Raw genomic sequence first — 26,788 nt, forward strand, 5'->3', positions numbered from 1 at the left:
TCATCAGACACTTGAGGGAGAGTGGGATTGGGGTTGGGACGGATGGTGGTAATGGGGGCCTTTCATTTTTTTCTCTATGTATTCGTATTAATTTTTTTCAACAAAATATTTGTGAAGAATTTTTAATGACATAGACAGATGTTCATAGTACATTGTTATAAGAAAAATAGATACAAAGTGTATACATTTTGTGTGCTTTTAAAAATGTAACTTTCAAAACTTAACAAAAAAATTAAAAGAATACTTTTGTCTCAAACAAAGTATTACTCAACCCCCAATGTAAGCAATGGAAATTAACCTGCTCTGAATAAAACAGGAGCAGGGATCCAATGCTCTGATCAGTTAGCCCATCTACCTGTGAGGCCTTCCAGGGCTCCCAAAGCAACACTGGGGTTCCCGGTGGCACAGTTTGAAAACTACATGTCATAAAAAGGAAGGATGAAAAAACTCAGAAATAGATCTCTGAGATGGGGGATTATGCTTGATTTTTCTTTCACTGCTGTATGATATACATACACACATACCTTTCCTATGATTTGGTACTATTTAAGTAATAGTTATCTGTTCCTGAAACACCTATATAACCACCTAAACCTGATAGATTTTTCGAAGGATGGAGATTGCAATATAGCTTTATTAATCTTTTCAAATTATCATTCTATATTTATATTGCCTATTTCTCAAGCCAATTATCATCTGTCTTTTTCTAGAAATTTTCTCTTTTCACAATCTTTAAATTTATCAAATAAGTTTAAAATTTTATTCTTTTCACAAATTCAATTTTTAAAAAGTACTATTCTTCAATTTTACTTTAACAATGTTCCCTAATAAATTAAATTACTATTTCTTTTTCTAGTTTTGGTTATTTTTTATTACTATTCTTTTTTTTTTTTAAGCTTCTTGAAAGTCAAGTTCATTGTTTTCTAAATTTCTTATTTATATAAAAACATTCAAAGCTATGAATTTTCTCCAGAGTGTGGTTTTGGCCACATCCCTAAGGTACTTGTTTAGTGTCCTCATTGTCATTAATTTCTAAATAATAACTAATTTCAATTTTTATCATCTTTGATCCAACTGCTATTTCAAATAGATGAATATTTTTAAACCTTTAATTATTATTATAGTTTTCGTTCACTGCTATAAAAGACAGTGACCTGTGAGAGTATAACACGCTCTATTTTGAAATTTTTGGTATGATTTAGTACATGATCAATTCTTGTAAAAGTCCCACGGCATTTTAAAATAATCCTTCAGTAGCCTCCTTCACAGCCTCTGCTTCTGCTCTTCCTGCACTACTTTCCCACTTCTTTTTGGATTTCTCCACTGTCTATACTGAATTGACTGCAACTATCAGTAATCATCTCCTTTATATTATGCAAATTCCCAAACTTTCTGGCTCATGGTAGCTTCCTCTGTCATTAGGGAAATAGTTTTCTCCTTTTGCTTATCATTTCAATGGAATTTTCTGAGAGACGAAAGGTAAAAATCAGGGGCTCAAAGTATAGCACAGTATGTAAGAGCTCAGTCTCAAGAATCCAGAAAGACCAACACTTGAATTCTGACTTTACCATTTATTTCCTGTAGAATCTTGAATATGTGACTTAAATTTTCAGGGCTTCTGTTTCCTTATATTAAATAATTATGGTAGTTACCATGTAAGCTTGTTGAGAGAGCTAAATGTGAAAATGGAGAAAAGTACCAAATATACCATATTTCGAGTAGTAGTACTCAATCAACGTTATCTATTGTTGCTGAAATGGGAACTCTGGTCTGAATTTTTTATTAATTAATGTCAAACGAAAAGGATGCAATATTTTCCACCAGTCTGATCATACAGATAATACACTACATGGATATGCTTGATAATCCCAACTTATCAAGACTGTTATCTAATCACAATACTACAGCCTAACTTCATTCGTTACATTTGATCACCTGACATTTGTAATCTGTTCTATAGACAACCCTTAGAAAACTTTCCTTTCTGTGAATCTACAGTAGTTATGAAAAGGTATACCACATATTCCAGTAGTTTTCTAATCAAGTATTCAAGTATACGCCCAAAAGAATTGAAAGCAGAGACTCAACCAGGCATTTGTACACCAATGTTCAAAGCAGTATTATTAATAACAGCCAAAGGGTAAAAACAATATCTACTGATACAAGCATCTATTGCTGGATGAACAGATATGCAAAATGTGGTCTATACATACAATGGAATATCATTCAGCCTCAAAAAGGCAGGCTATCCTGACATATAGTTCAATGCAGATGAACTTTGAAGGCATTACGCTAAGTGAAATAACTCAGAACAAAAGGACAAATATTGTATGATTTCACTTACGTGAAGTACTATATGGAGAGTAGTCAAATTCATAGAGACAAAAAGCAGATTGATGGTTGCCAGGGGTTGCAGAGATAGGGTAATGGGGAATTGTTTAATGAGTACAGAGTTTCAGTTTTGTAAGATACAAAAAGTTCTGGACATTGACTGTACAAAATATGAATGCATTCAAAACTACCGAATTGTACACTTAAAAATGATTAACATGGCAAATTTTATGTTATGTATTTGTTACCACAATTTAAAAAAAGTAATCAAGTGTCTAAGTGGTAGACATTCTTTATCTGATTCTACATAGTACTATTTATAATCATAGTAAAACATTTTGAAAACATGTCAAGCGCTAGACTAGATATGTCATTCAGCTTGTTCAGAAGGCAAACATCAACCTTCTGCTCTCTCACACTCTAGTTCACTGCTCCTATGTCCTTTGGAGGTAGGGATGGAGGCCCTCATACTTTACCCACAAATACTTTATTCTCTGAAAGATAAATATACAAGGGTAAGAAGTAGAAGTGTAATTCTGCTTGAGTTGATCTACCCTAATAAACCTCTATTTGGAAAATTCTTTATATGGAAACATTTCACTTATAATAGCAGAAATGCGAAACAATCTAAATGTTCTACAGTGAGAGAATGGCTAAATAAACTACAGAGTAAATAGAATATTACATAGTTGACAAAAATAAGTCACGTGAATGAAAATGGAAAAGATGTTTTTATAATAGGTGATTTAACTATGTAAAAATACATTCTAAAAAGAGGGAATTAAATATCATATTAATATATAATTACCTTTGAGAAATAGGAATAACAATCCCTCAGTCTTTATACTTTCTATACTTTGCAAATATTCTCTATTTGTTTTGTTTTTATAATACACTTCAGTTCTATTTTTGTTTTTATAATGTGTTGTTTTTAAAAATCATAATTTTTGTAATTATACTTTAAATCACATCCTTTATTTATTAAAACAAATAAGTAGAAAACAGAGAAGAATAAAAATTTAATTTTTTCTTCCCAAGTACTTACATTCTCAGGGATGCTGGGAAGTTCTCTGGTATCAGGCACAGTAAAATAAGAATGCTAGAAAAGAAAAGCAAAAGTGATTTATTTCTGCTAAAATGTTTAACAGTTGCATACTCAGAATTCACGTAAATGATTGGAAAATATTTTCTTATTCAGATAAGGAAACCGTTTCACTCAGAAGAAACACCCATGGAATATTTTCTTTGGATAATGTCAGATTGAACCAGATGCATTAAATCATCACTCTCGTAGATGGAGTTCTTTTCTATGGGAGGAGAACTTCTTCGGGAGATATAAATGAAGAGTTCAGGCCAGGAGTGTTGGCTCATGCCTGTAATCTCAGCACTTTGGGAGGCCAAGGCAGGTGGATCACATGAGGTCAGGAGTTCGAGACCAGCCTGGCCAACATGGTGAAACCCCACCTATATTGAAAATACAAAAAAATTAGCCAGGCATGGTGGTGGGCACCTGTAATCCCAGATACTCGGGAAGCTAAAGCAGGAGAATCACTTGAACTCAGGAGGCAGAGGTTTCAGTGAGCTGAGATCATGCCACTGCACTCTAGCCTGGGCGACAAGAACGAAACTCTCTCTAAATAAATAAATAAATAAATAGTTCAAAGAAGTCAAATGGCTAAACACATGAAAGGCGTTAGTTTCATAATTTATCGTTCAGTAAGGCAAGTGTATTCTAGGAACAAAATATCACCAGATTCACTGAGTGATGATTTTTACCAACCAAACCTGTCATCTCATTTCAGCATCTGAGATTATATTCATCTACAAAATGTGACCAAAATCTGCCCCAAAGGCCTAAGTGATGTTCGGAAGAGCTCGTTGCTGGAGCACTGGAACTGAGACCATTGCAGATGACTAAGAGTAGAGAAATTCTGCCCCCGAAGCCCACTCCATCATAAGCCTCCTGACTGGAGACTCACTGGAGTTGAAAACTTGACCTCTTCAAAGAACTTCCAATGAGGCATCTCCATATGTAACAAGCATGCATCCCTGAGTTAAATGACAACAGGCTGAACTGATGACACCCTTTGCTGCTATTAAAGACTCAGAAGACAATGGCAAGCAGGAACGGAAAGAGCTTGGTGCCGACCAATTAAAGATGGGATTGTGCAAAGGCCAGGAAAGGTCACATGCAGAGAAGGTCAGCTTAGCCATGGCCTAGGTTCAAACCTGGACCCCCAAGTGACATTTCAAGAAGTTGTCCACCCCAACCCCCACTCTTGGGTGATTGCAAAATAGGTAGGTGTCTAGAAGAATGAGTTGTATAGGCTTTCTGAAATGAAAGGCCCTGGGGACAATCATAATAATGATGATGACAACAATAATAGTATAAGGTACTTGTCCAATATTCAACAGATATTTGTTGAATACCTGCTACATGAAAGGCATTATGTCTAGTACTCTGTAAATGTTATCTCTAATTCCCATAACAAATTTTGAGATAGATATTATCTCCATATTACAAATGGGTAAATTAATGCTCACAGAAGTCAAGTAGCCAGTCAAAAGTCACGCAGCTAGTGCGTGGCAGAATATGGACCAAAACTAAATCTGTGTAACCAGAGTTGTGCTCTTTCCACCATGACAGACTGTTATATCTGTGCTTTTTATGTACAGATGACAGCTAAAGGGATTTAAACAAATAAAAAAGTAAAAAATAAAAAGTATAAAATAGATAACTTTAAAAAAGCCTTCTTTGATGCATTATTCCAAAATCTGTGTGTATATCAAAATACTACCTATGAAGTATTTCAGTAGAGATGGTGTAGCATGGAAACTAGTAAGTGATTAATTCAACAATGAGGATTAAAACAGGAAAAGTAAAATGCAAGGTTCAAATATGACTCCATGAGATACCAACTTCTATACCAAAGGGCTAGAAGTTTAGTTCAGTAACAAATGGCCATGTGGTGATTATGTAGCTCAGCAAATTCACTTAATAGCGCAGAACCTGTTTTTGAATCTGTAAATGGGAATATTATCTACCTCAAAACTGTTGTGAAGAATAAATGTTATATATATGAAATGCCTACCATTCAATAAATGGTATTTTAATATAAAATTATTATTGCCCTGAACTGCTAGTTCATATTACTATTTTTATCATCACTCATATAAGACACATAGAAATATACTCTTGCAGAGAGTGACTAGAGACAAAAAGTCCAGGATTACCATGTTATCAACATTTCAGGATGTATAACCTGGATGAGAGTGGCCCTTCAAAATCAGAAACGCAATATGGAGAGAGGAATTCCCAGTGAAAAGGAAAGAAAAAAATATCTGCCTTTATAGATGCAATTGATAGTAAATAGTGAGCCAACACAATTCCAAAACCAAGTAGTCCCCAGGCTGTCCTTTGAGATTCTGTCTTGCTCCATTGCCCATGAAATGCTGGGGACCAGGGGAGGTCAGAAACATTCCTAGAAACCACTGGCATGAAACAGCTGCGCCACCCCAGCAGTTCCTGCTGCCCCTGAGATGGCTTGTCCTTGAGGCCTGGCATGCACACTGCCTGAGCAGCCATTCTTAGGAAGGAGTGGACCTTCCTCCCCAGCAGCTGGTGACCCAGCCAGGCTACTCCACAGCTACCTGTCGGATGTCATTATGGACTGAAGTGGTGAGATCAAGCTGCTTAGGAAACAGGACAGAGACAAAGGCAGGGTTGCTTAGCTATACAGCAAGGACTGGGGCAGGTTTAAAGCTCATTTGTTCATCTTTTCCAGATGGTCTCCCCTGCCGTATGAGAATTTTTGTAACAAGGTTTCTTTCTTTCCTATGCTCTATTAAAATGGGCAAAAGTCTCTGTAAATTCATTTTTTTCTTTCTTCCTTCCTTCTCTCCCTCTCCTTCCACATGAATGGCACAGTGGGAAGAACATAGGCTTGAAGTTAGCCCTGGCTTTGAAAACTCAAGTCTTATCTCTTATTAACCACACGACCTTGGAAAGGCAAGTATTTTTTCCTCTTGAAATCTCATCCATGAAATGGGAATGTTAATATCTATTTTGTAGACTTGTTTTGAATATTAGAGATACTTAGTATAAATTAGGAACTTACTAAAAGAGTAGATCTATTATTAACTACTGGTAGTAACACTGCTTTCAATTTTATCATCATTCTGAAAAAACCTATAAGGGATATTAATTTTCTTTAGGAGAGGAGATACCTTTCCACCACTGAATACCAACACTGTACCAGGTTCTAATGAAGATGAAAGACAAAACTCTTAAAATTCTCAGGTCCCATGACATAAGGGAAATAGCCCCTGGATAATAATCAGTACTTGGTCAAAGTATATCCATCTGAGAATTCTGATGAAGGTAGTGACAAGGGCTTGAGGGTTTGACCTAGGGAATTAGAGAATTCCTGGAACCAAAATATGGAAAAGATCTCCTACACCTCTTCTGATGCCTTATCTGACAGATGAGGAAATTGAAGCCCACAAGGTTAAAGGTCCTGATTAAGGTCACTCAGGTCACTGGCAAGACAATGACTAGGATGGAAATCTCCCAATTGGTATTTCAGAGCACAGTGCAGAACATGTAGTAGCAGCATATATTTATAGGCATTCAAAGAAACTATTGCTGTAGGCCAGGAACAACACTAAGCACTCTCCTTCTCTGTCCTCAAGGGACACAGAGTCCAGTGAGGGGGACAGGAAAAGGAAGCATGCCAATAGGGTGTAACTAAGTACCACAAAGTATGCAAGATGCTTGGGGCGAAGGAGGTAAACTTGGCAAAACCTATGAAGTATCAAGGGAGGATTTCTCTGGAAATAAAATCAGAGTTGAGTTCTGAAGGATGAATATGTGTTACCCTGGCAAACAGGGGAGAGGAAATGTTGAAAACTGAGGGTGCAGGATGGGCTTCAGCAAAGGGACACGCACAGCAGTGCTGCAGGGCAAGGGTGATACAGGGAGACTGGGACAGGGAACTGAAGAAGCAGGCGGAGCCAGGTATCCTATTTCAGCCCAACATCTGTGATCCAAGAGATGCCAGTGATGGCATGATGGCTATAGAGGAGCCTAGGGACATTTAGGATGTGTCTGTTTCTTATAGAATCTCAGAGAAAGGAAGAAATTCAGCTCCCTGGCCTATCTTGATCTCAGAGGTGTCAGAGTATTTGGGGGTAGGGGTAGGGTAGGTAAAGGTGACAAAATATAATCCTGTTCAGCTACCTCCTTCTTACTGTCAATAATGAAATGCGTTCTCAGTGATGGCTAATACTCTGCCCCACTTACCACGCTGAGATGAACAGACACTCCTGGGTCAGGGATGGGAAGTTTGTGCAGAGTTTCAAGAAGCTCATTCCACTGATTTTCCTGAAAGAAATAAAAGGCCTAAGTAACAAAAGCAAGGCTCAGCCCTTAGTAAGATACCTGCAGGGAGGTCTGGGCACACATGACTGAGGGGGTTGGGGAGATGCTGGCCCCAGTACAGAAATAGGTTTGATATTCACATAGGGTTTGACAAAAGACTCTGCGTATGCCTCAAACATAAGAGCCAAATAGATCCTCCTACACCAAGTTTGACATTTTCTACTCAGTGAGACACCTACCATGACCGCCTTTTATGGATCATATACCATAAGCTCTCAGCAAATCTATCCCCTAAACTCCATAGCAACAACTTTTAAATGCAAACAATCCTAGCTTACAGGGCGGGGGTGGTTGGAGAAATAACGATGACACTATAGATCTTGTCTTCATCATCATTACCCTCAATTAATTTTATTGAGTGTTCAGTGGGTACACATGGCAGCCTCCAATTATGGAAAGTTAGAAATGAACTAAGTACAACAGCATGCAATATAGGATGGTGGCTATGCATTCTAATTCGTGAAATTGAGCAACATAATGACATACAAAGCAATACAAATTATTTGATTGAAAATGGATTCACCTCTAAAATGCTCAAAAGAATACTGCTCACAGAATTATCCAAATGCTATTTCTCCCACCCTGTGTAATTATTTGTGCTAATATAATACTGATAAGTGTATATTTGTATCTATTCATCCTCTATGTGATCCTCCCAACTACCCACTTCAAAAATGTGAAAACTGAGGCTCCAAAAGGTGAAGCAACTTGTCTCAAATCAGCCCGTTAGTAAGTTGCACAGCTATGGGATGAAATGCAGGCTCCAGAGCCCTCCTGGCTTCACTACAGCTTTCTTAAAGTAGTGAATTTAAGGAGAGGAAAAAGAAGATGTACCCAGACTACAAGCTTGTTTCAGTCTGAGCTCTGACAAATCAAACAAGCTTCTAAGAGAGGAGAGAGATGAACGTGTGTGTGTGTGTGTGTGTGTGTGTGTGTGTGTGTGTGTGTATGTGCTTAGTTTTGCTCTGAAACAATCTCAAACTTACTGAACAGTTGTAGAAACTGGTAAAAAAAAAAAAAAAAACCTTTATTATTTCCTGACCTATTTGAGAATAAGCTGCCAAGATTATGCCCCACCATCCACAGATACAAACAAGGGCATTCTCCTAAATCACCACAATTAATCATTGCTGTGGTTTAAATGTTTCCCCCTAAAAGTTCATGTGCTGACAATTTAATTATCATTGTAACAGTATTAAGAGGCAGGACCTTTAAGATGTGATTATGTCATGAATTAATGCCATTATTGTGAGAGTGGGCTTCTGATAAAGGATAAATTTGGCCCCATCTTGTGTCTCTTGTCTTGAGTGCTGCATGTTATGACCCAGCAAGAAGGTCCTCACAAGATGCCAGCACCAGGCTCTTGGACTTCCCAGCCTCCAGAACTGTGAGCCAAATATATCTCTTTTCTTTATAAATTACCCAGTCTGTGGTATTCTGTTATAGCAGCAGAAAACAAACTAAGAGAATCATAATAAAGAGGAGATTAACACTGAGATGCAGAATTACCACCTCATCCTCAAGTTTTGCCAACTGTGCCAATAATATACTTGACAGCAAACAATCCACTTCAGAATCACATGTTGCAGTTAGTAGTTATAACCCTCTACTCATCCTCAGTCTGGAACAGTTCCTCAGTCTTTTCTAGATTTGTACAGCCTTGACAATGAGACCACTCATTTTGTAGAATAACTTTCAGTTGTCTAATGTTCTGTCTAATGTCTGATTTCAATATCCCTTTACTCATGACGTTTGCTTTCATCAACTGATTAATTCATTTGATATCTCTACAGTAACATTACTCTTTCTCTTTGCAGTAGATAACCATTTTGTGGATTGACACTTTATGTAAATATCCCATTCCTCAAACTTTCAATGTATCCATTTACTTAATTTTATTACCATGGGTCCATGGTTTCCTGTTTTATTCAGTGTACTATAATCCTTTACTATCCTAATTCGTTTTGATGTTCAGCCTGTTCCAGATATGACTAGTGGGAGTCCTCTTACTGCTTTTGTGCCCTTCTGACATGTTCCCATCATGTTTTTAGCAATTTCTTACTTTTTGGCACAAAAGATATTTCAGGTTCATCTTATACTTTCCCTGCCTCAGCCCCAGAATCAGGTTATTTCTTCAATGAGTCCTGGTTTCTTTTAGTGGACAATGGTATTTAGAAACCAAGATCTGGGCACCACGTGTGCTCACTGCTCCTTAGTATTGCTTATGCCAGGCCCTTTCAGTCAGTGGAGCCAGATAATATATAATACACACATGGAACCACAATAGGCACTTCACATATCTATTTATTTCTATATCCATCTTCCCATATTGAAAACCATGGGTTCATACCAATGACTCCTATTCCAATCCAACATAGAAATTATTCTAGTTTTCTCCCTCTACATATCTGTGACATCATCCTACAAAAGTGAAAAAACTTGCCTGTATTTTCTTTTTATATTTGGTTATTTGTATGGAACCACTCTTCTATTGCCATCCCTGCCTCCTTCCCTACCCAGATGCCCTCCCTCCTCTCCCCGACACAGACATCCAGGGCTGGGTCTCTACTGTCCAACCCCTCACACAAATGCCTTCCTTACCTCAGGATCCAATACACCAGCACTGGGCCACAACTACTGCCTCCCTTCTCACATGGATTCTTCTGGATCCTATTTGAGTTCTGACATCCCATGCTGAGCCTCTACCACCATGCTCCCACATAAACATCCTTCTCTCCCTCAGGCTGCAACACCCTACTCCCTGGCTCAGATGCCCCCCTTGCCCTGTCATCCCTTCCACAAGGGTGGCCATTCAAGGTCTGATGAGCATGATGGGTCCATGGCCCAAACGGATACCCCAGTTACCCACACCTTGGTCTTCCACATCCCATGCTTAGCCATCACAATCTCTCTGTCTCTGTCTCTCTCTGCCTCTCTCTCTCTCTCTCTCTCTCTCTCACACACACACACACACACACACACACACACACACACACACACACACAGAGACAGAGAGACAAAATAGAAGCCTATCTTGCTTCCCAACCTTCCCAATGACTTTTGGATAAGAGAAGGTTTCAGCCCTGGTGCAGGAGGTAGATTCTGTTTCTTTAAATAAAAACTCTCTTCCTGTTCTAATCTGGTGACTAAAATCTTGCAAACAATTAAGCCAGTTGTAGGCAGATTTCCTATCATCTGTGTCATAATTCTTTTAACCAGAGGGGGAAAAAAAGAGTCCTGGGTTCAAGAGAAATAGATTCCAACTAAAACATGTTACTGATCTCAGCCTCTGACATCCCAAGAGGCAGAGTCCTGCTGGAGCAATGGCCCAGGGGAAAGGTTCACCAATTTTACAGGGTAATAATCCATTTCCAATATGTGTAGGTTGTACCTACCCTTTTATAATCTTTCCTGAATCACATGTTTTAAAAAGTGTACTAAGTTCTTTGTTTGACTGAGTTTTTTCTCTTTTTTTTGGACTGGCACATATGGAGGGAAAAAAATGTGAGTCAATCCCCAATTCAAACCTGTTAAGAGCCCACATATTACACAATTCTATTTATTAAAGACACCTTTCAAACTTGAGTGAAAACTGGAATGTTTGACTAAAGGTAACTGTGAATCAGAAATCGATGAACAGACCCAAAGTGACCTCCTAACTCATTCATCAAAGAGTAATCCACTTCTTTTATGACAGAATCCCCTGACATCTAAGCTTCTTTTCACAGTGAGTGTAGTGATCAAGGAAGCCATTTCTATTAGTTATTCTTTCCATTTACTGTGACCTCCGGAATACATTTGCAAGTAAATCTGTCTCTAAAAAAATGATTTAGTCATTATACACACAATTTCCCCCTTTCCTCCAAAATGGCATTTCCCAAAGTGTGTTCCAGGAAACTCTGCTATCTCAGAATGCTAAGATTTATCACAGAATTAAAGGGGTTTTGGGCAAAACAAGATAGGAAGCACAGGTGACCCAGGTTTCTCCAATGCAGGACTTCGTAGAGCTTACATTAAATGAATCTTAAGGAGATGGAAATGAAACACAGCTTTCCCTCCCCTGGACCCCAGTGTGACTGAACTGGTACCCTTTTCATGGACCATTTCTCAGAACTAACACTCAAATTACTCAGAACATTCAACAGAAAAAAATTAAGGGAAATCTTTCCTTAACATTTAATAATAATGGATCACTTTAATTAAAAATCTTAGGCCATATACAAAAAGGAAAATATAAGACATTAGATATATAGACAAATATTCAACTCATTAACAATCAAAGAAATGCAATTAAAACAATGAGACTTTTTTACTTGTCAAACAATGAATTCAACAAATGGTACTGATGAGAGAGTATCATGACCTAGGCACTCTCTTACATTGCTGGTAAAGGGTATCCTTTAAGAAAATAGCAGAATTCTTTTGCAAAGCAGTTTGGCAAATGTTTTAAAAATGTCTATGTCCACTGACCTTACAATGGCCCATCTGGGATTCTCCTTTTAAGGAAACAATCCAAAATGAAGAAAATGCTTTACTCTCATAGATGCGAACGGTTACACTTCTCATAACAGTAGAAAAATCCCAAACAATTAACAATTCCCAATAATAGGAAATGCTTCAGTAAATCAAGGTACGTGATAAAATGGTATGCAGCCATGAAAAATATTTATAACATTTTTAACAGTGTGGGAGGCACGCTCGTTATAATGGTATCTGAAAATGTGGGCTACAAAAATCTACATAAAGGTCCAATTGGCCTTTGACATCCATGGAAGATACCTTACCTTACCACTTCTTCCAAAAGTACAGCAAGGTACAGATGAATTTTTAATGTCATTTTCAGACCCCCACAAAAGCACCACAAAGCTTTATTGAAACGGGAACTCAGGACAGCTGGGTAGGTCACTTGCCAGTTCAGTGTTTTACTTGCAAACCCCAGATTTGCAGCATGACATGAGCAATTCAAATATGTGCCTCAGCAAAATTATAATTTAATACATGTCACAAACTTTCCGGGCTGCTTGGGGATGTTAGAAATTGTGAACATTAACTCTGTGAATGTTAAGGGTCTCTTGATCATTTATTTAATGCAAAGAAAAACTTAAAAAAGAAAACAACCCAAAATGCTAGCAATATTTATTTTAGGGAAGAGAGTAGGGGCAAATTAAAAGTGATTTTCTTTTTCTTCCTATTATTTTCTGAATTTCCCAAACTTCCTATAATGGGCATGCATCACTTTTTTGGTAAAATATAAGGCATGTTTTACTTTTTCATCATAAAAATTAAAGCTTATTTGTTAAAAAGAATTATTTTAAAAAGGCAAATACCTGTCTTTTTGTCGTATAATCTGCCAGGATGTTAAGCAGCTTATAAAATACCTCGAACCAGGGGAGATAGCTGGAGGAAGAAGAGGAAACACATGACATATTAGTATGCAGGTCAAAAATTTTAACCAGGATCTAATTCAAGACTAATACATTTCAGTTTTGCTCTACATCCTGAAGAGTCCTCCTGTCACAGACTGGTGGAAACACAGACTGGTGAAATGCTAATTATTTCTGAGAGTTTAAAAAATTGCCTGTGTAAGGCAGAGGATTGAATGTCCATTATAAATTATTCCCATGCCTCAGAGCTAGAACAGTTCACAGAAAAGAAATTCAAAGCAGACTCCACAATCAGGCACCATCTCTGAATAGTCCCCTGGCCTCTCCCAGCACACCCACCCTTGCCAGGAAAGATTCTATTCAGTTTTTCATGATGGGACAGACACAGACACACACACTGATACACACACACACACACACACACAGAGGTATACACACAGCATTCCCACTGCAGGCATCTGCAAAGGGTCCCAAAGTCCCCATGAGCCCAAAGCCATCCATGTTGCTGCAACAGACATTCTGCCCATCACCCACCATCTCTCTATCCACTTCAAGATGAGTTCCACTTCCCCATCCCTACTGCCCTCCACCAGATCCTGGCCATTGCTCCCCTTCACTCAGAGGAGCCTGGCTGCTGACCTCAGTCCTGTGGTCCACTCTGTGTGGCTTGTTTTTTGTTTGTTTGTTTGTTTTGTTTTTTTGAGATGGAGTCTCACTCTGTTGTCCAGGCTGGATTACAGTGGCATGATCTCGGCTCACTGCAACCCCTGCCTCCCAGGTTCAAGTGATTCTCCTGCCTCAGCCTCCCAAGTAGCTGGGACTACAGGTGTGCACCACCATGCCTGGATAATTTTTGTATTTTTAATAGAGATGGGGTTTCACTATACTGGCCAGGCTGATCTCGAACTCCTGACCTCAGGTGATCTGCCTGCCTCAGCCTCCCAAACTGCTGGGATTATAGGTGTGAGCCACCTGGCCATGGCTCTTAGAATGGTTTTTCTAAGATGCAAATCTCCATCACACATTGTACTTAACTCCTGCAATGATGCCCATCACTCCAGGATCCAGTCCATATTTGTTAGGATGGACTTTTGGGGCTCTTCACTGCCAGGCCCTTGCCCACTTCTCCGGCTGTCCTCTCTCTACTTCCCCATAGATATATGCTCCCCTCACTCCTGTCACTCCGGGAACATCCTGGCATCTTTGAGACTGCCTAGGCTTACATACACTGGGCCCTTTTCTCCCCAACCTCTGTGGTCTAGTCTAGCTGATTTCTACTCATCCTCCTAACGGTCCCCCACCCCCTCCCCATCCCCACTTCATGTGCCCTAATTCTCTCTTTTCTGTGCTGCCCTGTCATGAGAATGCTGCTGTCAGAACATTCCCCAGACGATGCAGTTCTCAATGGCATGTCTGTTTTCTCAACAGACCACATGCAAACAGAGAGGAAGGGGCCTATCTTTCTTCACTTTGTCTTTCCAGTGCCAAGAACGGCACCTGGCACACCGTCAGTGCTCAGCGTTTACTGAGCAAATAAAACCAGACAAAGACTGACAGCAAGGGCGCATGCATCCTATGGAATTGTTGAAAAGTATCCACACCCCCAAGCAGTTTTGCCACTTACTTTCAATGGCTTTGTTCTCTATAAGGAAATTTTCTGAAGCTACATCTAACAGCAAGCGAGAAGAAGGTCGTACCAAGCGCTTGCCGTCCTGGTCATGTCTGCCCTGCTGCGCTAACAGAGTCCATTACCGACAGAGATGGACACGAGGTAGCGCACAGATGTGATATCCTGCCAGGGAGAGGGGAATCAGCACCCTGTACAGATTACCGGCTGCGCCACTGAGGGTAATAAATGAAGTGAGAGGCAACAAAGAGAACAGATAAAGTGCACAGTCCTCTGTCAGTAACGTCTGTCTAAAGCCAGCACATGCTACTGTAAAATTTAAGTAGCTTATCAAAATATACTGATAAGCAACTTAACTTTTCACTTCTATGACAGTATTATCACTTATGTTAATATGTTTCAGTCAGCCCTGGCAGCTGCATATTGACTATTACACAGCAAATGACTGCTGCCACTTTGCACAGCATTTACTTTGGCAGTGTAATGTAAACATTCAAGAGGGATTAGGGATCAGATAAGTTTCTCCTTTCCTATTCTGTTAAATAAACCTCGGCTGAGTTAAAAGCCATTATAGTATGAACAAGAAATCCCCTCAGAAGAAAACTCTTGCACAGATTAGATGACTCTTTGTAAACAAATTCGACCAAGGATTACAAATTTTTTTTTCCTGAAAGCAAAATACCACTAGTTAAACCCAGCCACTGGAAATTTAGGAAATTAAATTTTTTTTTTTCCTGAAAGCAAAATACCACTAGTTAAATCCAGAAAGTCAGGAGGGAGGGAGGAAAAGGCAAGAAGGGGAAATAGATTTTTACAAGAAAATTGTGACTTCAAGTAAACAAGAGAAAAACTGAATCATTTTAGAAATATTTGGGGATGTGATATGGGGCAGGCTGGGTGCTCTGACAGTTTAGGACTACAGTATCCATCGAAGTAGTTTTGGATGACTAGGTTCAACTGACCAATGTGGCTTGGGCACAGAAGCTCCAGCCTCCACGTTGTCACCTGCTTTGAGGATGAAGGAGATGAAGTGGGAAGGAGTTCCTAGCCCACTACAGACGGCACCCTGGTTCCCATACTCAGCCTCAGCCTTATCAAATCAATTCTTTTTGGCTATGCTAAGCAGAACCACTAGCCACAAGAAGTTTTGCAGTTATCCCGGAAATCAGCCATTTCTTTCTCCCTTTGGCCTGACTGGACACAACTGTTTTCCACATGTTGTCCCCTGTGCACTGACAGATGAATATCTAGTGATGGCAGTGTTAAGGTTTTGAAACCAAAACCCAGCTGTCTTCTTCTTCAAAGGGCCCCTGTTTTCCCCTGTTGAGAGGCCAGGGTTCACAGCAGAGCTCTATCCAGCGGCGTTTCCTGTCCTGCTTCATTAGAGCCGCCACAACAGCTTGCGCGGTCTGCCAGGCTGCAGGTGAGGCTGCAGGGACCCTGCACTCCAGTCTGCGTGTGTCTGTCATCGTTGAATAAACAATCCTTCCCAGTCCAAAGACAGAAACAAACACCCTAGTACACCGCACCACCTTGGACATCTAATGGGGTGTGACCATCTGTGGTCCACCTCTGCCTGCTGCCTTTGTGTGATGGCTTGAGTCCCCACTGCAGAGGGCTCTGTCCCAGGCTCTGGCACAAAGGGTCCTGCACTCAAGAAAGCTATAGTCCTCATCAGAAAGAGACACATCCACAACAGAGTAACAGTTTGGGTGGAAGGAGCTGGAAGCCTTTCCCAAGTGCTTTACTTAGTTTAGGTTTTTGGACTGATGTAGAAGATGATCACGGAGCATCATCATGACCCAATCAGAAGACAGAAAAGCAAAAGGGAACAGCCTGCTCCTGAAGCACCTGCCTGGATCCAGGCTTCTCTCCCTTCTCACCCACTGTGGTTCAGGTAACTCTGTCCCAGGCTCTACCCTCACTCCTAGGTCTGAGAGTCAAATGGAGAGGCTTGTGTTTCACGTGAGGTAGTCAAAAGTTTTAAACTTGAGAAGTTTCCTCCACCCACTGCCTTCCCAAACTGGAGACCCACCGGCCCTTGTAAGGAGGGCAAGGGCAGGTTCTAAAGACAGCACTTATGGCAGCAACAGCCCATAGTCAAAATCACCCTGAAAAAGTCCTTAAATTACCCTCCAAATACGGCGGACATGGTCTGTGTAAACACAAAGCAGTTAGCCTGAGTTGTGGGGTCAGGCTGAATGACAGCATCCTGCATCTAAATCTGTCGACCAGGTGAGCTGCTGGCTCTTGAGCTGAACTGAGAGCAGAGGAATCCCTTTTCTAATCTCACTCCACTTGGGATAATAATCACTCCAACTGGTGAGTTTGTGTACACATGGATGACTGGCCTTGTGTAAGTTCAGCGTGAATATAAAGGGATTCCACTTCTTTAAGTATTAAAACAGAAAACCATTAAAAACTTTTAAGAGCTCTCTGACTCCTCTTTCTACTAGTTCAGTTCAAAGCCATGAGATGGGACCAGGCAGGGTAGGTATGGAAGAGAGCAGGGGGCCGGGATGGTAGGAGAGGCTGACCAAGTTGAGGAACGTAGCAACCACCCGGGAGAATGCTGGTCCACAGCAGGACGTCAGACTCAGGTGAGGAGAGGAGGTTGCCTTCCCGGAGGGGCAACCTGGTGTTAGAGTCCAAGTGGGAGGAGAAGAGTGTCCCACTGAGGGGTGATCCGGCATGGTGTGCTGGGGCCCAAGCAGAGTGAGAGGCCTGGTAAGGGAAAGTCAGTGTCCAAGCAGAATGAGGAGGGAGTCTCCATGGGGGAGGCCTGACTTGGAGTTTCATGACTCAAGGGGGCAACGAGGGGTTAGGCCTCGCATGGGATAAAGCATCTATATAGAGCGGAGGGACTGACCAGCAATGGTATTAGAACCCAGAAGAGTACAAAGAGCATCTGGAAGGCAGTTCGACGTGGGATGTCAGAGCCTGAGGGGTGGGAGGGCTTCCACAAAAGGGGCGGGGGCCGGCGAGGCAGAGTCCATGTGGTTGAGAATGCTGTCCATGATAGGAAGGGGCAGCAGCAGCTCTGCCTAAGGTGCCACAGTCCAAACAGTAGCACATGCTACTGTAAAAACAGCGTGAGGAGGGTGGCGCTGTGTGGGAAGGGGGCTGCAGCAGAGGACTGGTTACAAATGGGGAACAGATCAAGACTGACCAAGCAGGTAAATATACAACAGGAAGCAGGTGTCTTACTATCAGAAGAGAGTTACAAATCCAGTTAGGGAAAGAATGGGAATGAACCCCATGGGTTCATACTGGAACTGAATGTAACTATGGGGAATCATGATGTTCTGCAGACAGGTGGTAAAGTAGAGACTGATAAAATAAATAGAAATAGAAATCTATGTACATACATATATTCTCTAGTTTTAGCCACTGAGAAGGCCTGGAAGCAGAGATATCCCAATTATAATGAGCACACTTAGTGCCCAGATGTTAGTTTTTAAATACTATTCTCTAGTAATAGGAACCTGGGCTCTTTGGAAAAAAATGTCTGATTCTAGGGCTGGGGCTTGGAAATGCTGTGTTGGGTTAGAAAAAAAAAAAAAATAGCAGTGCTCAACACATGATCAGGACATATCAACAGGACACAAAAGTCGGTGAGGAGGGGATCCCACTGACAAAATCTGCACGACAGGCAGAAGAAAGCGCATGAGCAATGGCTTTAGAACCAGGTGGGAAGTAATTCTTTCCCCTCATCTTGACCTCAGCAGAGCCCAGTGGATTTCAGCCTTACCAGAATCAGCGTCTACTTTGCTATCCTAAAAACAAAATCTTAATGTAATCTAGTCATTCACAAAACCAAAATAATGCTCTGGCTCTCCTATAAAAGAGAAATCAAAATAAAAGTAATTTACAATAAAATTTTAGGATGTAACACTCAGGCACCATTAGAATAGATGATACAATGAAGCAGTGCCTCCCTGGGGAAGACTTGTGGCAGAGCTGCTTCTGTTCATGTCGGGACTGATGAGTTTAAGAAAAGTAACATGACAACAGGGTCTTTCAGGGTTTTTTTGGTGACTTTCTACTGTCTGAGGAGCTCCTGATACTCTATCTTGGATACTTGAGGAGAGGTATCCCTTTCTTTCTGTCAGCAGATTTTGCCAACATGTATCCAATGGCAAAGCATCCCTTGGTTAAGACTGTTCGGCACTCAGTATTTAAAGCCTCCCTATTAAAAAAAAAAAAAAAAAAAAAAAAATCAATCTCCTCCCCCAATGTTAAAAAGCAAAGCAGCATGGCATATGCTGGGGAGGACACAGGCTTGAGTCTGGTAACCCCGAGTTTGAATCTCAGTTCTGTTTCTTTCTAGATGTGACACCTCGGGAAAGCAGTCTTCCCAAAACAAACTCAGTTTCCTCCTCTATGAAAAGATATGCACCACCTGCTAATGTACCCGATGGACATGAGAGCCACCAATCCAGAACACTCTTCCTGTCCCTCCCTGTCTGACCACCTTGGCAGTCTCAGCTTTGGGAAGCTCTCTTTGATTCCTGGTGTCTGGATCAGAGGCTCCTCCAGCACTCTACAGGAATTCCTCATACCGCGCGGTCAACCAGAATGGGCAGGAAAACAGAAGCTGTTACAAGAGGAAAATACTCACCAACAATGTGACTGCTTCAGACAACATGACCCTTCTCCACCCTTCCAGTTTCCAGACAATACGTCCCCTTCTCCACCCTTCCAGTTTTACCTAGCATCTATCCCTGCTCCTCTGTCTGTATCTAAGTGAAACATCTATAATAAAATGCAAATTTGCTATAAAGTAAAACTATAACTCTTGCAAAGGAGACTGGATTTTACGAAGCCCATGTTGGACATGCTGGATACCTGCTCAGAGTTGAGGCAAAGTCACCGACAAACGAAGACCTGGCTGTATTAGACCACTTAACAAGACATAAAGAGAAAAATCAAGAAAAACAAGGATAGTAACACAACAGTCACATCAAAAGAAAATGATTTCAATATCAAAGGATAAAAGAGACCTTTGGGAAACTGAAGTCCTCAAATACTTTAGGAAAAAATGACTCCTTTTATGATTATGCTGTGAAAGTCAACTATGAAGTGTTATTAAGTCAGAAAAATTATAACCTCGTCTCCCGCACAATACTTGATGCATCATTCTTTGTAAGAATTAATGCATTGTTGGAATTCAGAGACACAGTTTGTTGAGGTAAATTTATACTTTTTTACACTTTTTCTAGATAAAATCCTAACCTTTTCCTCATTTTTACTGTGAACTTTTGGTCCCCAATTAAATAGATGCATTTTATTCCCAGAATATGAAGACCTCCTGGGCTTACTCTACATTAAAACTCCCCATCATTTGTAATACATGCTTGTTTGTCTGTCTTCTCCATTGGTGTCAACTCCATGAGAGCAAGGATGGTGACTGTGTATTGACTGTTTAACCCCTAATTATTCCTGGCACATGTGAGACATTCAATAAATCGTAGCTTCCCTTGACAGACATAACTCATCTCTATAGGTTCTATTAAAGCCATTAATTACCGCTAGAGCTATAGAGTAACAGTCAACCAACTCTAGTTGGGAGGTGGGGATCCAAATTGAGCAGGCAGCATTTGGGTTTGGAAAATGACCCAGTTTTTAAAAAACAATTCCTGCCAATGTCCTGCTGGAGTCTGGGATAAATAATGAGTATAGAGCAAGTGATTATTCAAAGTAGATCAAGGAATACTTACAAATAAGATTTCTTGCCCCTTGCCCATCTCCCCAACACAAGTAAACCCCACCATCTACTCTTTTTCTTCCCATTTCAATTGCTATGGAAAAACTTCACAAAACCAGGCTGATTATAATCATCTGAAAACCTAATTTTTCAAGCACATGTGAACCCTTAAAATTGTTCAAGAATCCTCTAATCTGTAGTGCAACAAGCCTCCTGTTACCCACCTCCTCCAGTCTGCTCCAAATATTTTTCCTCTTCTGTCCCTCTCTTCAGAAGATACTCTTCTCTCCAAACTCACCAAAGAGAAGAGCTTTCACATGAGCTCTCCCACTCCTATACTTCTCATTCCTTCCCCTCTCCCTCCTAACTCGAGGTGGGAAGGAGGAAAGACCCTAGAGCCCAACTGCACTGCCTTCTATAAGACATATCTTCTCCCCTATTACACTCCGTCAACAAGCATTCCCACCTTTAAGTGCAACAGAAATCACTCATGTGGGCTGGTCTACGATTCTCAAACCACAACCTTAGCACCAAAGTTATATGTGGTTCCTCCCTAAGGGAGAAGCACACCTCAGCTTCCTGAGATAACCACATTTAGCTTCAATGAACATTTCTACAGAATTTAAAACTGAGAAGATGTTTCCAGTCCAAAATGATGTTTCTAAATCAATCATTTCTCAAATGTTCCATCAATGGCATCTACCCACAAATTTTCCCATGCTTATTAAGACCCACCAGTATATGCCTGGCCCTCTGCTAGGTACATGGGGGAATGAGGCCCATGTCTCAGTATCTGGGGAGCTCACAGTCTAAAGAGGGAAGCAGACACACTGGCAGCTAATGTCTGCAGCACTGGGTCAGTGCTCAGATAGAGGTTCACAAAGGGAACAGAGAAGAGGTTCTGGAAAGTCTTCCAAGAGGAAGTAACACCTCACTGATCAACTTTACACTGACTGCAAAGTCAGGAGACACACCTGGGTTTGAGTACCAGCTCTGTTACTTACTGGCTCTGGCCTGAGCCATGTTCTTCCTTCCCTATATGTGAAATGGGGATATAATATCTACCCTCACGTGGTTCTTTTGAGGCTGAAACATATGTAAACACACCTATCACAGTGCCTGGAACTGAGCACGATTTGTTTCACCCTGATAATACCATACTCTTTGATAACATCAAAAGTCAAAGGAACCTCAATAAGAGAAAAGCAATCCTCTTTGGGAGCTCTAAGCCAGTCTCACCCAGTCTGGGCATTCTGCTTTGCTCACAGCAGCTAATCTCAAACTGTAAATTGATTATGATATTTAGTTAAGCTCAAGAATCTCTGATTTATGTCCATAATTAACATCCCATTGTGATACCTATTATATCTATGCAGGAAAATATATTATATGTACTGAATGAGTATTAATCTGCATTATGAAAAAACACCAAAAACTCCCATAAAACATCTGTGCTTATATAAATCTACCCAAACATACCCTTGGATTTGATTTTGGAAACAAGGCTCTTTTCTTTCTTGATGGGTATTCAATAATTGTTGCTTTTAGGGAGTGGATTTGTCATCTTCTTTTCTATGACAGTATTACTTTGATTGAAGGAGATTGCTCAGGAGGAAAGCAGAGAGGCACTTTTTTGTTATCACCGGTAAAGTGTTGGTAACATGAGATCTTTGGAATAATGGCACCTGCACTGACAATTCAGTGTAATTCTCGATATTTTCCATTGAGCCCAGGCAGGGTGAGCACATAGGCCTTTCATCATTTTCCTAAGAGAGTTTATGAAGCTGCCTACTCCTGTATTCACACACCTGCAAGACTTCCCCCATTCAGAGTATCTTATTTTGTGGTTTAAATTACTACTGTAATATAATGTAATGGGTTAGTGAGGTTCTAACTAAGGCCCACCCTACTGGAGCTTTCAAAGCCGGGGAAATACACTGTCTCTACTGGAAAAAAAACACACACACAACAAAAGGAAGAAATGGCTACACGAGGAGCCCTGTCCTACTTGCAGTAATAAACAACAACAACAAAAAAATCAATGATCCCAGTCAGATGTCATTTGATATTCATCTCATTTTAGGGCTGGGGAGGAGAAGCTAATGCAGTAAAGGGGGAAACTATGTATCAAGTGTTAGGTGCTTGTGAGATGAATTATCCCATTTTACAGATGAGAAAATTGAGTCTTAGAGAAGTGAAGTAATTTCCCTAAGATGACACAGCTACTAAAACCATAGATCAGACACAGAACCAGTCCAGCATGATTTCTAAGTCTGACCTGCTCTCAACAATACAATAGTTGTATGATCACGCACAATGATCAATCCTGAGATTAGGATATAAAATTCTTACCTTGTGGTTCTCACTGTAGTGCTTGATAAGATAAAGGGAAGCTCGCCTCCAAAAGCCCCTCAGCTCCAAGTGTTCTGAGCAATCTAACTCTGGCTGCCTCCCAACAATTCAGTGTGTTTTCTTACTTTGCCAGCTCCAGGGACACTAGTCATGTGTCAGCTCTTTATTGCTTCAGGAATTAGTGTACATGTTATATTCAGAAACACAAATATAAATAGCTCAATTTAAAATGTTTTAATCAAACACAGCAGAAGAGTATTTTAAGTTTCCAGTGTTTCGTGTCAAGACCCAGTGCCTCTGCTATACCCTAAATGCATATTTTTAAGAACTTTTTCTAGAAAAACTATGGCCTATGTCTTAGATTCTTAAACAGACTGTGTTGCCTTTTTTAATTTAAAGTATAAAGCTTTAAATGTATGCTTATGGTGACAATTAAGGAAATGCTAGATTAGACAGGGCATCAGCTTTCCACAAATAGTACTCATTTAAGTTCATTTCCACCCCAGATCTCTGCTTGAATGTTATATCATTCAATCGCAAATCTCTCTATAAAAGTGTCTGGCTGTCTCTTAAACCCATTTACGCTCTATGCTTCAATGCCTTTCCTTGGCAACTTTTTCCATATGCTTAACTTCTTTCAGGGAAGCAGTTCTGTCTCAATTCACAGAACAGCACACCAATCAACACAAGTAGGCAGGCAGGTAAAGAAAGGAAGAAGGAGAGACAGGCACACAGATAAAGTAGGATATGAATGAAGCTCGTCCAATAAAAGTAATGTTTTAGGAGGCAGAGTTTTAGGCCAAAATAAAATGAACCTCGCACCTACTCCCAAGCAATCAGAGAGCTCTGAACTTGAATTTATAACCCAAACACTCTGTACCATATGCAACTTGAGACACAACTGGTGGCACTACTGGGGATTTATGACTTATGACTTGTTCATATTTAATTTGTAACCAAACACTTCCCCTTCCTCTTAGCTACCTTAGAACTCTTGATTAACTCTTGTTTTCACAGGTCAGAGGTTAAATAAAGGAAGGGAAGCATTCTGGGGTGAGATTGCCCAGAGCACCACATCCAAGAATGACCCTGTGCAAGGAACATTAAAATAAGCGATAAGGCCCGAGATTGTTCCAGACAGCTGATGTTAAAGCCTCCTTCGGGTATGAAGCAGAACCTTTCAACTAGAGAGCTGGCAACAAAGACAGACCGGAAACTGGCCTGCTCTCAAGTTACCTTAAGTGACGAAGCAACTCTTTCACCAAGAAGTTTTTCCCAAAATGTTTTTGAAAATGAAACCAAGGGGTTTGAGAGACAGTAAAGCAAGAATTTGTACAAGACAAGCAGCCCTTCTTCCTTCACTCTGCCATGGGATTCTCTCTGGCCCACCAGATTTCCTATTCTGAGGAAAACCTTCACGGCTATCTAATTTTGCAGCAGACCTGGGTCAGGCTGAGAGAAGCAATATTCTTTGTACACAATTAATCACATGGAAGCCCAGCAACCCTGAAGAGGATTGAATCTATTCAACGACAACTACAAGGTCCACCTAGGTCCAAGCACATTGACTGCTGTGCACCAAACCGATCAAAGTATTAGAAGTAGAGTGGTAAATATTTTAATAGTAGTAGAGACCACTATTTATTTAGGAATTACCAAATGCCAGGAGCTTTACATGCCTTTGCTTATTTACTCACTGTAATTTTAAGTAGGGTACCATCATATCCCCAGATACCGAATGGCAAAACTGATGCACAGAAAAGCTAAGTAACTTGCTAAGTCACACAGTCACAAAGTAGATCAGGGTCAAATCCAGTTGTGTGACTTCCTATACTAGTAAGTACTTTTCTGAAAAAAAATCCCTGGGAATGGTTTCAGTAAAGTATATGTTACACAGTGATTATACTTTACATTTGATTAGGTGTTGTCAAAATGAGATAATAATTAAGCTCATTTGTTTTATAGACAGCATTCATTCACTCATTCATTGCCTAATATGTATAAGTCAGGCACTGAGTAGAGAGTCAAATATGGCATAACTTCCACTAAAGTTGGTCCCTGGTTTAGATTTGTGTGAGAAGCCATCATGGCATTAGGAATGATCTGATAGAGGCAACAAGTGCAGAGCTTGGAAAATGTGATAAGTAATGGTTGGGCCGCCCTGAAAAGAGGTATGATGCGCATTCCTTCTGCACCCAAACCAGACAGCAGCCACAGCATGAAATAGGCAGGTTTCCCAAATGAGCCTTTCAACAGATCAGAGGGCCCCGAACACGAGCAGGCTGAAGAGCTGGGAATCCACGACAAGGTACCCAAAGCTACAACATAAAATGCCACTGGTCACTCTGTTGAGACGCTGATGGACTCTTACCGTCAGTCACTCCTGATTTTTAAAATGACCTTTGTACAGATGGCACTGCTTTATTATAAGCCACGAGAAGCAGTCCATAATGTTACAAAAGCCTAAATTTGTTGTTTAAAAAGCTCCCTCAAAATATGGCTGTATTTATAATTTTCAAAACAGAAATCCTAAAAACTAAATTTTAGAGAAAAGATGCTCAGTCAGCAAATCTCCTGGCAGAAATATGTTTCTCTGATGTGAATTCTTTTTTGTTTTTTTCTGAGACAGAGTCTTGCTCTGTCACCTAGGCTGGAGTACAGTGGCATGATCTCAGCTCACTGCAACCTCCACTTTCTGGCTTCAAGCGATCCTCCCGCCTTAGCCTCCCGAGTAGCTGGGATTACAGGCACATGCCACCATGCCTGGCTAAATTTTGTATTTTTAGTAAAGACAGGGTTTCATCATGTTGGCCAGACTGGTCTTGAACTTTTGACCTCAAGTGATCCACCTGCCTCGGCCTCCTAAAGTGCTGGGATTAAAGGAGTGAGCCACTGCACCTGGCCTTTGATGTAAATTCATAAACTCACATAGGATTGAATGAATGCAGGAAAGTTGCCTTTTAATGAGTTACTACAAAAAGCAGAAAATTAAAACGAAGGCCAGAAAAATGTACGTATGAATCATTTTTACTATGTTTTTATCGGCATTAAATATTGTGACAATTTTTTTGGTAATATATTTTAAATGGTAGTTCTTTTATTACTTATAATAGCACAACACACACACGCACACACATACACACACAAACATACTTCTCTAAACATGTGCTAAGAGAATGGTTAGATAGAATATAGCAAATCCAGGCAACAGAAAATTATATTTTAGATTATTTTTAATCATATGGGAAAATGTCCACAAAATAATATGGATTGAAAAGAATGGCCAGGTGTGGTGGCTCATGCCTATAAACCTAGCATTTTCAGAGGCCGAGGCAGGCAGGTCACTTGAGCCCAGGAGTTCAAGACTAGCCTGGGCAACATGGGGAAACCCTGTCTCCACAAAAAATACAAAAATTAGCTGGGTGTGGTGGTGCCTGCCTGTAGTCACTGTAGTCCTGTATGCCTTGGCTGCTCAGGAGTCTGAGGTGGGAGGATGGCTTAAGTCCAAGAGGTAGAGATTCCAGTGAGCCAAGATTGTGCCACTGTACTCCAGCCTGAGTGAGAGAGCAAGAGTCTATACCAAAAAAGAAAAGGAAAAGGAAAAGGGAAAGGGAAAGCGAAAAGGGGAAGGGAGGGAGGGAGGTAGGGAAGAAAAGGAGGGAAGAAGGGAGGGAGGAAGGAAGGGAAAAAAAGGAGGGAAGAAGGGAGGGAGGGAGGGAGGAAGAAAAGGAGGGAGGGAGGAAGAAAAGGAGGGCGGGAAGAAGAAAAGGAAGTGGGGGGAAAGAAAAAAAAAAACACGGGGTATACACCACTATGTGTCATATGCAATCATATATGCTCCTAGAAAGACCAGAAGAAAAGATAAATAGTGGTTTTGCTCGATTATGGGATTGTATACAATCTTTTTCTTCTGCATTCTTTTCTATGTCTTCTACAGTTTATATATT

At 40.5% G+C, this 26,788-nt stretch overlaps 1 protein-coding gene across 12 annotated transcripts in view; it reads right to left on the minus strand.

Moving 5' to 3' along the window:
* DENND1A (DENN domain containing 1A) overlaps positions 1-26,788 on the minus strand; it is a 543,199-nt gene that overhangs the window by 279,687 nt on the left and 236,724 nt on the right. For all 12 annotated transcript variants that reach the window (XM_073021910.1, XM_008006322.3, XM_008006314.3 and 9 more), the window contains 3 exons: positions 13,099-13,168; positions 7,634-7,714; positions 3,377-3,430 (listed from right to left, as the gene is read on the minus strand). In XM_073021910.1, coding sequence (XP_072878011.1) covers positions 3,377-3,430; positions 7,634-7,714; positions 13,099-13,168 — 205 coding nt within the window. The remainder of the gene's footprint in view (positions 1-3,376; positions 3,431-7,633; positions 7,715-13,098; positions 13,169-26,788) is intronic.

This window comes from Chlorocebus sabaeus, chromosome 12 (genome assembly GCF_047675955.1).
Source record: "Chlorocebus sabaeus isolate Y175 chromosome 12, mChlSab1.0.hap1, whole genome shotgun sequence".
In the NCBI taxonomy this organism is placed as follows: Eukaryota; Metazoa; Chordata; class Mammalia; order Primates; family Cercopithecidae; genus Chlorocebus; species Chlorocebus sabaeus.